General features: G+C 65.4%; 1 protein-coding gene across 1 annotated transcript; it reads right to left on the reverse strand.

Moving 5' to 3' along the window:
- Positions 1–140: 140 nt before the first annotated feature.
- On the reverse strand, positions 141–13,905 carry DMPK (DM1 protein kinase). Its single transcript, XM_064700923.1, has 11 exons — positions 13,813–13,905; positions 12,430–12,513; positions 10,543–10,638; positions 9,102–9,250; positions 8,173–8,266; positions 6,696–6,896; positions 5,361–5,666; positions 4,727–4,812; positions 3,042–3,597; positions 1,311–1,558; positions 141–300 (listed from the first exon to the last, which is right to left on the reverse strand). Exons 2-11 carry the CDS (start codon positions 12,496–12,498, stop codon positions 141–143), a joined length of 1,965 nt encoding a protein of 654 aa, XP_064556993.1. The 5' UTR covers positions 12,499–12,513; positions 13,813–13,905.
- Between the last annotated feature and the right edge of the window lie 1,630 nt (positions 13,906–15,535).

Genomic DNA, 15,535 nt, shown 5'->3' on the forward strand with positions numbered 1-15,535 from the left:
GGGGTCACAGGGATTTGGGGGACATTCCTGGGAGTGTCCCAAATGATTTTGGGGGGGGGGGGTCACTTGGATTTTGGGGACATTCCCGGGGGGATCACTGGGATTTTTTGGGGGGCTGTCCCCAAGGATTTTGGGGGGAGTCATTGAGATTTTGGGGACATTCCCGGGGGTGTCCCCATGGATTTTGGGGAGGGGTCCTTGCCTTGGGGCGGGGGCGGCCCCGGCCCGGGGGGGTCGCTCTGCAGCCGCCGCAGTTTCGCTTCCAGTTCCAGGTTGCGGCTCTCGGCCTCCTGCAGCCGCCTGCGGGGAGGGGACACTTGGGGACACTTGGGGACAGTGCGGGGACACCCCCGGACCCCCCTCCCGTCCCGCTGTCCCCTCCTGGCCCCGCTGTCCCCTCGGTGTCCCCGCTGTCCCCATCCTGTCCCGTTGTCCCCTCGTTGTGCCCGTGGTGTCCCTGCGGTCCCCTCCCGGTCCCGCTGTCCCCGCTCTCCCCTCCAGGTCCTGCTGTCCCCGTTGTCCCCTCCCAGTCTCGTTTGTCCCCGCTGTCCCCGTTGTCCCCGCTGTTCCCCTCCCGGTCCCCGTTGTCCCCCCGCTGTCCCCGGTGTCCCGTTCCGTACCGGGCCAGCCCCTGTCCCGCTGTCCCCCCGGTGTCCCCACTGTCCCCCCGCTGTCCCCGGTGTCCCCACTGTCCCCCCACTGTCCCCGCTGTCCCCGGTGTCCCCATTGTCCCCTTGTTGTCCCCGCTGTCCCGTTCCGTACCGGGCCAGCCCCTGTCCCGCTGTCCCCCCGCTGTCCCCGCTGTCCCCGGTGTCCCCTCATTGTCCCCGGTGTCCCGTTCCGTACCGGGCCAGCCCCTGTCCCGCTGTCCCCGCTGTCCCCCCGCTGTCCCCACTGTCCCCGCTGTCCCCCCGATGTCCCCGTTGTCCCCGGTGTCCCCATTGTCCCCTTGTTGTCCCCGCTGTCCCGTTCCGTACCGGCCAGCCCCTGTCCCCCCGCTGTCCCCCCGCTGTCCCCTCATTGTCCCCGCTGTCCCGTTCCGTACCGGGCCAGCCCCTGCCCCGCTGTCCCCTCATTGTCCCCGCTGTCCCCGCTGTCCCGTTCCGTACCGGGCCAGCCCCTGTCCCGTTATCCCCCCTGTCCCCCCGCTGTCCCCGCTGTCCCGTTCCGTACCGGGTCAGCCCCTGTCCCGCTGTCCCCCCGCTGTCCCCGCTGTCCCCCCGCTGTCCCCGCTGTCCCGTTCCGTACCGGGTCAGCCCCTGCCCCGCTGTCCCCACTGTCCCCGGTGTCCCCGGTGTCCCGTTCCGTACCGGGTCAGCCCCAGTCCCGCCGCCCGCAGTTTGCCGAGCTCCCGCTCCAGCTCCTCCCGCCCGCGCCGCTCCTTGGCCAGCGCCTCCCGCAGCTCCGGCACCGACTCCGGCACCGCGGGCACCGACACCGGCACCGCCGGCACCGCGGGCACGGCCACCGGCACGGCCGACACCGACACCGGCACCGACACCGGCACGGCCGCCGGCACCGCCACCGGGGCCGCCACCGACACCTGCGGGAACGGCGGCTGCATGGGGAGCCCGGGATGGCCGGGACAGCCGAACCGGGACCCCCGAACCGGGACCCCCGAACCGGGCACTGACACCGAACCGGGACACCCGAACCGGGACCCCCCGAACCGGGCACTGACACCGAACCGGGACACCCGAACCGGGACCCCCCGAACCGGGCATTGACACCGAACCGGGACACCCGAACCGGGACACCCTAACCGGGAACCCCCGACCCGGACACCCGAACCGGGACACCCGAACCGGGAACCCCGACCCGGGACACCCGAACCGGGACACCCGAACCGGGAACCCCCGACCCGGGACACCCGAACCGGGACACCCGACCCGGGCACTGCCACCGAACCGGGACCCCCGAACCGGGACACCCGGCACTGCCGGGATACCCGAACCGGGCACTGCCACCGAACCGGGACCCCCCGAACCGGGCACTGACACCGAACCGGGACACCCGAACCGGGACACCCGAACCGGGACCCCCGAACCGGGACCCCCCGAACCGGGCACCGACACCGAACCGGGACACCCCCCGAACCGGGACCCCCCGAACCGGGCACTGACACCGAACCGGGACCCCCGAACCGGGCACTGACACCGAACCGGGACACCCGAACCGGGACACCCGAACCGGGCATTGACACCGAACCGGGACACCCGAACCGGGACACCCTAACCGGGACACCCGAACCGGGACCCCCGAACCGGGCACTGACACCGAACCGGGACCCCCGAACCGGGACCCCCGGGATTGCCGGGACACCCGAACCGGGACCCAGCAAACCGGGACCCCCCGAACCGGGACACCCGAACCGGGACACCCGAACCGGATCACCGAACCGGGCATTGACACCGAACCGGGACCCCGAACCGGGATCACCGAACCGGGACCCACCGAACCGGGACACCCCAAATTGGGACCCCCCAACCGGGACCTCCCGAACCGGGCATTGACACCGAACCGGGACCCCCGCACTGCCGGATACCCGAACCGGGACCCCCGAACCGGGACCCCCCGAACCGGGACCCCCGGAACCGGGACACCCGAACCGGGATCACCGAACCGGGCATTGACACCGAACCGGGACCCCCGAACCGGGATCACCGAACCGGGACCCACCGAACCGGGACACCCCAAATTGGGACCCCCCAACCGGGACCTCCCGAACCGGGCATTGACACCGAACCGGGACCCCCCGAACCGGGATCCCTGGGACCCCCCCCGAACCCGGGCATTGACACCGAACCGGGACCCCCCGACCCGGGCACTGACCCCAAACTGGACTCCCGGAATTCGGGACCCCTCCCCACCGGGACCCCCGGGATTCGGGACCCCCGAACCAGGACCCCCTTTCCCCCCCTCCCCGTCAACCCCGGAATTCCCGAAATCCCCGAAATTCCGGGACTCGCGACCCCTCCCCATCACCCCCCGCCCCCTCCCCGAATTCCAGGACCCCCGCCCCAAATCCCCCCCCCACGTACCGGCGGTTCCCGGGGGGGCTCCGTGCCCGGGGGGGGCGTCCTGGGGGGGGCCCCCTTGGCCGGGGGGGGTCCCTGGGCTGGGGGCGCCGTGGGGGGGGCAGGGACCCCTTTTTGGGGAGGGGGTCCCGCGGGTTGGGCAGGGGGCGGGGCTTTGGGTGGGAGGTGGGATTCCTGGGGGGGGCTCCCCTCGGGGGTGGGGGGCGGCGATTTTCGGGGAGGGGGCGTTCTCGGGCGTGGGTGGTGCCCTTTTCGGGGTGAGGGTCTCTTATGGGGTGAGGGCCCCTTTTGGGGCGGGGGTCCCGTGAGTTCAGAGGTCCCCGTGGGTGGGGGGGGTCCTTTTTGGGAGGGGCCCTCCATGGGGGTCCCCGTGGGCGGGGGGGGCTCTTTTTGAGGTGGGGGCGTCCCCTTGCGGGGGGGGGTCGCTATGGCCAAGGGGGTCCCGGCGCCCGGGGGGGTCCCCGACTCGGGGGGGGTCCCCCACTCCCCCTCCAGCTCCATGGCCGCGTCCTGGTCCCACTCCTCATCCTCATCCTCCTCCTCCTCCTCTTCCTCATCCCTGAAATTGGGGCGGGGGTACGGGGGTCACCTGGAGACCCCCCCTCAATCACAGACCCCCCCCCCCCATTTCCATTGTACCCCCCACCCCTCTGACCCCCCCAGACCCCTCTGGACCCCCAAAACCCCCTGGGTCCCTCAGACCCCCCTGGATTCCAAATCCCCCTGGACCCTCTGAAGCCCCCAGACCCCTCTGAGCCCCCAAGACGCCCCCAGACCCTCCGGTCCCTCTGACCCCCTGGATTCCAAACCCCCCTGGACCCTCTGAAGCCCCCAGACCCCTCTGAGCCCCCCAAGACTCCCCAGACCCCCCCAGTCCCTCTGACCCCCTGGATTCCAAACCCCCCTGGACCCTCTGAAGCCCCCAGACCCCTCTGACCCCCCAAGCCGCCCCCAGCCCCCCCCGGTCCCTCTGCCCCCCCCCGGGCGCCCCCAGACCCCTCTGAGCCCTCCAAACCCCAAAACCCCCGGTCCCTCTGACCCCCCCAGACCCTCTCAGACCCCTCCAGTCCCCCCAAACTCTCCCCGGGACCCCAGACCCCTCTGACGCCCCCAGACCCCCCCAGTCCCTCTGACACCCCCAGAGCCCCCAGACCCCTCTGACGCCCCCAGACCCCTCCAGTCCCTCAGACTCCCCAGACTCCCCAGAGCCCCCAGACCCCTCTGACGCCCCCAGACCCCTCCAGTCCCTCAGACTCCCCCAGACTCCCCTGGACCCCAGAGCCCCCAGACCCCTCTGACCCCCCTGACCCCTCCAGTCCCTCTGACTCCCCCAGACCCCCCTGGCCCCCAGAGCCCCCCGCCCCCTCTGACCCCCTGACCCCCCTGACCCCTCCAGTTCCTCTGACCCCCCCCCCACCAAAGCCCCCCGGAGCCCCCCGGTTCTTCAGGCCCCCCAGAGCCCCCAGACCCCTCTGACGCCCCCGACCCTCTGACCCCCCCGACCCTCCCAGACCCCTCTGACGCCCCCAGACCCCTTTGACCCCCCCGGTCCCTCTGTCCCCCTCTGATCCCCCCCAATTCTCCCAAATCCCCCCATACCCAAAACAGCTCTGACCCTCTCCTAATCCCCCCGGTCCCTCTGACGCCCCCAGACCCCTCTGACCCCTCCCGGTTGCCCCCAGACCCACTCGTGCTCGGTGCGGGCGTACGAGTACCCCACGAACGGGAGGTGCAGCCCCAGCTCGGGGGGCTCCGCGGGCTCCCCCAGCGGCTCCTGCGGGGGGGACGGGGTCAGTCTAACCCGGGTTTGGCCTGGGTTTGGCCTGGGTCTATCCCGGGTTTATCCTGACTCTGTCCTGGATCTATCCCGGGTTTATCCTGACTCTGTCCTGGATCTATCCCGGGTTTATCCCGGATCTAGACCTGGTTTATCCCAGCTCTATCCCGGGTTTATCTTGAATCTATCCTGGATCTATCCTGCTTTTAATCCCGGATCTATCCCGGGTTTAATCATGGATCTGTTTCGGGTTTGTCCCAGGTTTATTCCGGCACTATCCCAGGTTTATCCCGGGTTTAATCTCGGGTTTAGTCCCGGGTTTAACCCCTCGCTCACCGGCTGGCTCAGGCAATCTATCCGGGATCTCTCCCGGGTTTATCCCGGGTTTATCCCGGGTTTAACCCGTTCCTCACCGGCTGGCTCAGGCAATCTATCCGGGCTCTCTCCCGGGTTTATCCCGGGTTTAACCCGTTCCTCACCGGCTGGCTCAGGCAATCTATCCGGGCTCTCTCCCGGGTTTATCCCGGGTTTAACCCGTTCCTCACCGGCTGGCTCAGGCAATCGTCCAGCACGTCGAAGTTGGAGGTGTCGGCGGCGCCGGCGGCGCTGGGCGCGAAGGGGGCGGGGCAGCGGCGGAGCGCGCGCCAGCGCGTGCCCGCGAACAGCGGCAGCGCCCGGAAGTCGCGCGCGCCCCCGCGGCCCAGGCGCGCGTCCGGCGCGCACAGCAGGCCCCGCACGAGCGCGCGCGCGGCCGCGGGGACGGCCCGGGAGCCCCCGGGGCCTTCGGAGCCGCCGTCACCGGCACCGGCACCGGAGTCATCGTCATCGGTCTCGGGCAGGTGCAGGTGGTCCTGGGGACATGGGGGGGGGGACCAGTGTGACACCGGTATCGACCAGTGTGACACCGGTATGGCACCGGTATGGCACCAGTGTGGCACCAGTGTGACACCGGTATGGCACCGGTGTGACACCAGTATGGCACCAGTATCGACCGGTATGGCACCAGTATGGCACCAGTATGGCACCAGTGTGACACCAGTATCGACCGGTATGGCACCGGTATGGCACCAGTATGGCACCAGTGTGACACCAGTATGGCACCAGTGTGACACCAGTATGGCACCAGTGTGACACCGGTATCGACCGGTATGGCACCAGTATGGCACCAGTATCGACCAGTATGGCACCAGTGTGACACCGGTATGGCACCAGTGTGACACCAGTGTGACACCGGTATGGCACCAGTGTGGCACCAGTATCGACCGGTATGGCACCAGTATGGCACCAGTGTGGCACCAGTATCGACCAGTATGGCACCGGTATGGCACCAGTGTGACACCAGTGTGGCACCAGTATGGCACCAGTGTGGTCCAAGTGCCCTCCAGTGCCACCCAGTACGGTCCCAGTATCAACCAGTACGGTCCCAGTGCCTTCCAGTGCCTCCGAGTGCTGACCAGTGTGGTCCCAGTATGCTCCCAGAGCCAACCAGTATGGCCCAGTTCTTCCCAGTATCCCCCAGTGCCTCCCAGTGCCACCCAGTCTGTCCCCAGTGCTGGCCAGTGCCTTCCAGTATGTCCCCAGTGCTTCCCAGTATCTCCCAGTCTCTCCCAGCACCCTCCCAGTCCCCCCCAGTCCCTCCCAGTCCCTCCCAGTTCCATCCCAGTCCCTCCCAGTCCCCCCCAGCACCCTCCCATTCCCTCCCAGTGCCCCCCAGTCCCTCCCAGTCCCTCCCAGTTTGTCCCAGTTCCTCCCAGTTTGTCCCAGTCCCTCCCAGTTGCTCCCAGTCCCCCCCAGTCCCTCCCAGTTCCCCCCAGTCCATCCCAGTCCCTCCCAGTCCCTCCCAGTCCCTCCCAGTGCCCCCCAGTGCCCCCAGTGCACACCTGGAAGTGCAGGATCTTGGCGTAGGTCTCGAGCACGGTGTCGGCGAAGAACGGGGGTCTCCCGTAGAACATCTCGTAGGCCAGGACCCCCAGCGCCCACCAGTCACACTCGGGGCCGTACGACAGCGAGGGGTCCTCGACGGCCAGGAGCATCTCGGGGGACAGGTAATCGGGGGTGCCCACGGCCACCGCCGAGCGCACCTGGGGACAGTGGGGACAGTGGGGACATGGGGACATTGGGGACATGGGGACAGTGGGGACATTGGGGACAGGCAATCGGGGGTGCCCATGGCCACTGCCGAGCGCACCTGGGGACATGGGGACATTGGGGGGATTGGGGATATTGGGGACATTGGGGGGATTGGGGAAATCGGGGACATGGGACATTGGGGACACTGGGGACATTGGGGACAGATAATCAGGGGTGCCCACAGCCACCGCCAAGCGCACCTGGGGACACTGGGGACATTGGGGACATGGGGACAGTGGGGACACTGCGGACAGGTAATCGGGGGTGCCCACGGCCACCGCCGAGCGCACCTGGGGACAGTGGGGACATTGGGGGGATTGGGGACATTGGGGACATTGGGGTGTTGGGGACATTGGGGACATTGGGGACACCACTGGGGACATTGGGGACAGGTAATCGGGGGTGCCCACGGCCACCGCCGAGCGCACCTGGGGACAGTGGGACAGTGGGGACATTGGGGACATGGGGACACCACTGGGGATATTGGGGATGTTGGGGACATTGGGGCTATTGGAAGGATTGGGGACACTGGGGACACCATTGGGGACATTGTGGACATTGGGGACAGGTAATCAGGGGTGCCCATGGCCACCACCGAGCGCACCTGGGGACAGTGGGGACATTGGGGACACCACTGGGGACATTGGGGACATTGAGGATATTGGGGACAGGTAATCGGGGGTGCCCACGGCCACCGCCGAGCGCACCTGGGGACACCATTGGGGACATTGGGGGGATTGGGGACACTGGGGACATTGGAACATTGGGGACATGGGGACAGTGGGGACATTGGGGACAGGCAATCGGGGGTGCCCACGGCCACTGCCGAGCGCACCTGGGGACATGGGGACATTGGGGGGATTGGGGACATTGGGGACATTGGGGGGATTGGGGACATTGGGGACATTGGGGACATTGAGGATATTGGGGACAGGTAATCGGGGGTGCCCACGGCCACGGCCAAGCGCACCTGGGGACAGTGGGACAGTGGGGACATTGGGGACATGGGGACACCACTGGGGATATTGGGGATGTTGGGGACATTGGGGCTATTGGAAGGATTGGGGACACTGGGGACATTGGGGACATTGGGGACATTGGGGACATTGGGCCAGGGGAATTCTCCAGGTGCTTGTAGTGTTGAGCTCTGTGTCCCTCTCTTGTGTCCCCCCCGTGTCCCCCCTGTGTCCCCCCCATGTCCCCCCGGTGTCCCCCGGTGTCACTCACGGTGCCATCGGGCCCCAGGCGCAGGCAGGACCCGAAGTCCCCAAGCCGGATGTGTCCCCAGCGGTCCAGCAGGATGTTGTCGGGTTTGATGTCCCTGTGGGGGGGGTGGCCTTTGTCACCTCCCCTGTCATGGTCCCCAAACCCCCCCCAATCCGCCCTGTGTCCCTCCATGTCCCTCAATGTCCTTCCTGTGTCCCCAAATGTCCCCACATCCCCTTGTCCCCATATCCCCCTCATTTTCCTGGTGTCCATGTCCCCATGTGCCCCCAATGTCCCCAATGTCCCCATTGTCCCCAATTACCCTAAACCCCCCCAGTGTCCCCAATGTCCCCAATATCCCCAATGTCCCCAGTGTCCCCAATGTCCCCACTCCCCCCAATGTCCCCATGTGTCCTCAGTGTCCCCAATCCCTCCACTGTCCCCAATGTCCCCACTGGTGCACGTAGCCCAGCCGGTGCACAAAGTCGATGGCCCCAATGTCCCCAATGTCCCCAATGTCCCCAGTGTCCCCAACCCCCCCAATGTCCCAAATGTCCCCAATGTCCCCAGTCTCCCCAGTGTCCCCAATCCCCCTGGTGTCCCCAGTGTCCCCTCGATGTCCTCACCAGTGCACGTAGCCCAGTTGGTGCACGGAGTCGATGGCCCCAATGCCCCCAATGTCCCCAATGCCCCCAATGTCCCCAATCCCCCCACTGTCCCTGATGTCCCCGATGTCCCCAATCCCCCCAGTGTCCCAGTGTCCCACCGGTGCACGTAGCCCAGCCGGTGCACGGAGTCGATGGCCCCAATGTCCCCAATGTCCCCGATGTCCCCGATGTCCCGATGCCCCAATCCCCCCAATGTCCCCGATGTCCCCAGTGTCCCCAATCCCCCCAGTCTCCCCAATGTCCCCAATGTCCCCAGTGTCCCCAGTGTCCCCAGTGTCCCACCGGTGCACGTAGCCCAGCCGGTGCACGGAGTCGATGGCCATCACCAGCTCGGCCAGGTAGAAGCGCGCCATGGTCAGCGGCAGCCGGTCCCCAAACTTGCTGAGCAGCGTCAGGAGGTCCCCGCCGATGTAGTACTCCATCACCAGGTACTGCGGGGACATGGGGACACTGGGGACACTGGGGACACTGGGGACAGCATGGGACATTGGGACACTGGGGACATTGGGGACATTGGGGACACTGGGGACATTGGGGGCACTGGGGACACGGGATTGCATGGGAGATGGGACACAATGACAATGTAGTACTCCATCACCAGTACTGCGGGGACATTGAGGACATTGGGGACACTGGGACACTGGGACACTGGGGACATTGGGGACATTGGGGACATTGAGGGATTGGGGACATTGGGACACTGGGGACACTGGGACACTGGGACATTGGGGGATTGGGGACACTGGGAACATTGGGGACACAGGGACATTGGGGACAGCACAGGGATACAGGGACAGTGTAGTACTCCATCACCAGGTACTGCGGGACATGGGGACACTGGGGACACTGGGGACACTGGGGACATTGGGGACACTGGGGACACTGGGGACATTGGGGACAGCACAGGGATACAGGACAGTGTAGTACTCCATCACCAGGTACTGCGGGGACATGGGGGACATTGGGGACATTGGGGATTTGGGACATTGGGGACACTGGGGACACTGGGGACACTGGGGACACTGGGGACATTGGGGACACTGGGGACATTGGGGACACTGGGGACATTGGGGATATTGGGACAGCACAGGGATACAGGGACAGTGTAGTACTCCATCACCAGGTACTGCGGGGACATGGGGGACATTGGGGACACTGGGGACATTGGGGACATTGGGGACATTGAGGGATTGGGGACATTGGGGACACTGGGGACATTGGGGACATTGGGGACATTGGGGACACTGGGGACACGGGGATGGCATGGGGAGATGGGGACACAATGACAATGTAGTACTCCATCACCAGGTACTGCGGGGACATTGGGGACATTGGGGACACTGGGGACATTGGGGATATTGGGGACACTGGGGACATTGGGAACATTGGAGGGATTTGGGACATTGGGGACACTGGGGACATTGGGGACACTGGGACACTGGGGACACAGGGATTGCATGGGGAGATGGGGACACAATGACAATGTAGTACTCCATCACCAGGTACTGCGGGGACAGCTTGGGGACATGGGGACACCGAGGTGACCCAGGGCACACACAGGTGACACAGGTGACACGGAGGTGACATGGAGATGACACAGGAGACACAGAGGTGACACAGGTGATACAGAGGTGAGACACAGGTGACACACAGGGTACACAGGTGACACACAGAGTACACAGGTGACACACAGGTGACACGGGTGACAGGTGTGTCCCCTGACCAGGCACTGCGGGTCCTGGAAGGCGAAGTGCAGCCGCGTGATCCAGCGCCGGTCACCGCGGGCCAGCACGTCCCGCTCCTCGCGGAAACAGGACACCTGTGACAATGACAGTGACAGTGACACCGCTGGCACCTGCACTGCCACCTGTGACAATGACAGGGACAGGGACAGCGCTGGCACCAGGTGACAGTGACACTGCTGGCACCTGTGCTGCTGACACCTGTGACAGGGACAGGGACAGCGCTGGCACTGGGTGACAGTGACACCGCTGGCGCCTGCACTGCCGACACCCGGTGACAGTGACAGCGACAGTGACAGTGACAGTGACAGGGACAGCACTGGCACCTGCACTGACACCTGTGACAGGGACAGGGACAGGGACAGCACTGGCACCGGTGACAGTGACACCACTGCCACTGCGCTGACACCTGTGACAATGACAGTGACACTGCTGGCACCTGCACTGCCAACACCTGGTGACAGTGACAGTGACAGTGACAGGGACAGCACTGGCACCTGCACTGACACCTGTGACAGGGACAGGGACAGGGACAGCGCTGGGACCAGTGACAGTGACACCACTGCCACCTGTGCTGCTGACACCTGGTGACAGTGACAGTGACAGTGACACACGCTGGCACCTGTGCTGACACCTGTGACAGGGACAGGGACAGCACTGGCACCGGGTGACAGTGACAGGGACAGTGACACCACTGCCACCTGTACTGCCAACACCTGGGGACAGTGACAGTGACACCGCTGACACCTGTGACAGGGACAGGGACAGGGACAGCGCTGGCACCTGCACTGCCGACACCTGGTGACAATGACAAGGACAGGGACAGCACTGGCACCTACGCTGACACCTGGTGACAGCGACAGTGACACCGCTGCCACCTGCTGTCCCCAGAGGCCCCCAAGTGTCGTGACATGTTCCCCAACTGTCCCCAACTATCCCAAGTGTCCCCTCTGTGTCCCCGAGTGTCTGTGCATGTCCTTGTGTGTCCCCAAGTGTCCCCCGACTATCCCCATGCGTCACCTACATGTCCCCAGCGCAATCCCCTGCATGTCCCCGTTGTCCCCAAGTGTCTCCAACAACTGTCCCCAACTGTCCCCAACTGTCCCCTGTGTCTCCCTGTATGACCCCCCCAAGTGTCTCGCGTGTCCCCAGCTGTCCCCCCAGTGTCCCCCAGTGTCCCGTGTGTCCCCAGCTGTCCCCCCAGTGTCCCCCCATGTGTCCCCCAACTGTCCCCCCAGTGTCCCCTGTGTCCCCAGCTGTCCCCAAGTGTCCCTGTGTGTCCCCAGCTGTCCCCCCAGGTGTCCCCATGTGTCACCAGCTGTCCCCCCATGGTCCCCAACTGTCCCCCCATGGTGTGTCCCCCTGTGTGTCCCCTGTGTCCCAGCTGTCCCCATCCCATGTGTCCCCAGCTGTCCCCAGGTGTCCCTGTGTGTCCCCAGCTGTCCCCCTGTGTCCCCAACTGTCCCCCCAGGTGTCCCCGTGTGTCCCCAGCTGTCCCCGTGTGTCCCCGGCTGTCCCCCCAGCTGTCCCCGTGTGTCCCCAGCTGTTCCCCCATGTGTCCCCGTGTGTCCCCAGCTGTCCCCCCATGTGTCCCCAGCTGTCCCCAGGTGTCCCCAACTGTCGCCAACTGTCCCTGTGTGTCCCCAACTGTCCCCCCAGGTGTCCCCATGTGTCCCCAACTGTCTCCCCAGTGTCCCCGAGTGTCCCCAAATGTCCCCAACTATCCCCAACTGTCCCCGGCGTGTCCCCCGCATGTTCCCACACATCCCCTTAATGTCCCCATCTGTCCCCCCAGGTGTCCCCAGGTGTCCCCAACTGTCCCTCCCATGTGTCCCTGTGTGTCCCCAGGTGTCCCCGTGTGTCCCCACCTCTCCGCGGCGCAGCATGTCCCACTTGCTCATGATCTTCATGGCGTAGATCTGCCCGGTCTCCTTCATCCTCACCACGGCCACCTGCGGGGGACAGGGGGACACGGCAGGGTCACCGGGGCTCGGTGCCACCCTCGGTGTCCCCTGTGCCACCCCCCTGGTGTCCCCCTCAGTGTCCCCAACGTCCCCTGTGTCCCCTCAGTGTCCCCTGACCTCGCTGAATGCGCCCCTCATGATCACTTTGACAATCTCAGTGCCACCCCCAGTGTCCCCTCGGTGTCCCCAATGTCCCCTCAGTGTCCCCTTAGTGTCCCGTGTCCCCAATGTCCCCAGTGTCCCCTTAGTGTCCCGTGTCCCCAATGTCCCCTGACCTCGCTGAACGCGCCCCTCCCGATCACTTTGACCATTTCAGTGTCCCCAATGTCCCCTCAGTGTCCCCTCAGTGTCCCCTCAGTGTCCCCAATGTCCCCAATGTCCCCTGACCTCGTTGAACGTGCCCCTCCCGATCACTTTGACGATCTCAGTGCCACCCCCAGTGTCCCCTCGGTGTCCCCAATGTCCCCTCAGTGTCCCCAATGTCCCCAGTGCCCCCTGACCTTGCTGAACGTGCCCCTCCCAATCACTTTGAGGATCCTCAGTGTCCCCAATGTCCCTGAGTGTCCCCAATGTCCCCTCAGTGTCCCCTCGGTGTCCCCAATGTCCCCAATGTCCCCAATGTCCCTGAGTGTCCCCAGTGTCCCCTCAGTGTCCCCTCGGTGTCCCCAATGTCCCCAGTGCCCCTGACCTCGCTGAACGTGCCCCTCCCGATCACTTTGACGATCTCAGTGTCCCCTCAGTGTCCAGTGTCCCCTCAGTGTCCCCAATGTCCCTCAGTGTCCCCTCGGTGTCCCCAATGTCCCCAATGTCCTCCCCAATGTCCCTGAGTGTCCCCAGTGTCCCCTCAATGTCCCCTCGGTGTCCCCAATGTCCCCAGTGCCCCCTGACCTTGCTGAACGTGCCCCTCCCGATCACTTTGACGATCTCAGTGTCCCCTCAGTGTCCAGTGTCCCCTCAGTGTCCCCAATGTCCCCTCAGTGTCCTTAGTGTCCCCTGACCTCGCTGAACGCGCCCCTCCCGATCACTCTGACGATCTCAGTGTCCCCAATGTCCCTGAGTGTCCCCAGTGTCCCTCAGTGTCCCCTCGGTGTCCCCTCGGTGTCCCCAATGTCCCCTCAGTGTCCCCAGTGTCCCCAATGTCCCCTCAGTGTCCCCAGTGTCCCCTCGGTGTCCCCAATGTCCCCAATGTCCCCAGTGTCCCCTCAGTGTCCCCAATGTCCCTGAGTGTCCCCTGAGTGTCCCCTGAGTGTCCTCTCAGTGTCCCCAGTGTCCCCAGTGTCCCCTGACCTCGCTGAACGCGCCCCTCCCGATCACTTTGACGATCTCGAAGTCTCCGCGCTGCAGCTGCAGCTCCTGGACCTGCGCGGCCGCCGGCTCGGCTGGGGGGAACCGGACCAGAACCGGAACCGGGTCAGGGGAACCGAACCGGAACCGGGTCAGGGGAACCAGACCAGAACCGGGTCAGGGGAACCGGGCCGGGACCGGGTCAGGGGAACCGAACCAGAACCGGGTCAGGGGGGAACCGAACCGGGACCGGGTCAGGGGAACCGAACCGGAACCGGGTCAGGGGAACTGGGCCAGAACCAGAACCGGGTCAGGGGAACCAGGCCAGAACCAGATCCGGGTCAGGGGAACCGAACCGGGACCGGGTCAGGGGGAACCGGGTCGGAACCAGAACCGGTTCAGGGCGGGACCAAACTGGACCAGAACCAGAACCGGGTCAGGGGGAACCGGAACCAGAACCGGGTCAGGGGAACCGGGCCAGAACCGGGTCAGGGGGGACCAGGAACGGGTCAGGGGGAACCGAACCGGGTCAGGGAAACCAGGACTGGGTCAGGGGGGAACCGGACCAGGGGAGAACCAAATTTGGGGGGGAACTCGGAGGGAGAACCCCAGGTAATTTTTTTTTGGGGGGGGGAGGTGGGGCTTAGAGAGAGGGAATTTTTTGGGAGGGGGTTGGAGAGAAGAATCCCGATGAATATTTTTGGGGGGTCAGAGAGAAAATCCCAGGGAATATTTTTTGGGGGGGGAAATTGGAGAGAGAATCCCATGGAATATTTTTTTGTGGGGGGGGCTTAGAGAGAGAATCCCAGCAAAATTTTGGGGGGGGATTGAAGAAAAACCCCCTGGGAAATTTTTTTTTGGGTGGGAGGGGCTCAGAGAGAAAACCCCCGCAATTTTTTGGGGGGGGTTAAAGAAAATCCCGGAAATATTTTTTGGGGGGGAAAATTTAGAGAGAATTCCCAAAAATTTTTTTTGGGAGGGGGCTTGGAGGAACCCCAGGAATATTTTTTTTTTTTGGGGGGGGCTTAGAGGGAAAGGGTCCCCAAAAATAAAATTTTTGGGGGGGGTTGAAGAGAGAATCCCATGGGAAATTTTTTTGGGGGGGGCGGGTTTCCCGGGGGGTGGATTTGGGGCTGGGGGGGTTTGGGTTTGGGGGTACCATTTCCCGGGGGGGGGTGGTTTGGTTTGGGGGGGGCCATTCCCTGGGGGGGGGGTCCGGGCCCCAGGTGCCGCGGGGGGGTTGGGTTTTGGTTTTTGGGGTGGCCATTCCCGGGGGGGGGGTCTGTACACCCAGGGGGCCGGTGGGTTGGGTTGGTTTTGGGGGTGACCATTTCCCGGGGGGGGGGGGGGGGCCCCGGTTTGGGGGGGGGGGAAGGGTTGGGGGTTGGGTTTTGGGGTGACCATTTTCCCGGGGGGGGTGGGTTGTGGGGGCCCCGGGGGCCCCAAAGGGGGTTGGTTTGGGTGTGTTGGGGGGGGGGGGGTGAAAAGGGGGGGGGGGGGTTGGGGGGGGTTTTGGTTTGGGTGTGAACCCAAAATTCCCGGGGGGGGTTTTGGGGGGGTGTGACCATTTCCCGGGGGGGGGGTTGTAACCCAGTGCCCGGGGGGGGGGGGGTTGGGGGGTTGGGTTTGGGGGTTTGGGGGGGTGGGGTTTGGGTTTTGGGGGGGTGTTTGGGGGGGGGGGGGGGGGGGCCCGTGACACCCGGTGCCCGGGGGGGCCGCCGGGGTG

This window comes from Zonotrichia leucophrys, unplaced genomic scaffold (genome assembly GCF_028769735.1).
Source record: "Zonotrichia leucophrys gambelii isolate GWCS_2022_RI unplaced genomic scaffold, RI_Zleu_2.0 Scaffold_261_71848, whole genome shotgun sequence".
NCBI classification, from domain to species: Eukaryota; Metazoa; Chordata; class Aves; order Passeriformes; family Passerellidae; genus Zonotrichia; species Zonotrichia leucophrys.

What these genes read in the sequence shown, in the direction of transcription:
- DMPK (XM_064700923.1), bottom strand. Translation starts at nt 12,498, where the DNA reads ATGAAGGAGACCGGGCAGATCTACGCCATGAAGATCATGAGCAAGTGG. An exon ending in ACATGCTGCGCCGCGGAGAG is followed by an intron (nt 10,639 to 12,429) that starts GTGGGGACACAC and finishes TCATTGTCACAG; the next exon opens with GTGTCCTGTTTCCGCGAGGA. An exon ending in TACGCCCGCACCGAGCACGA is followed by an intron (nt 3,598 to 4,726) that starts GTGGGTCTGGGG and finishes CCCCAATTTCAG; the next exon opens with GGATGAGGAAGAGGAGGAGG.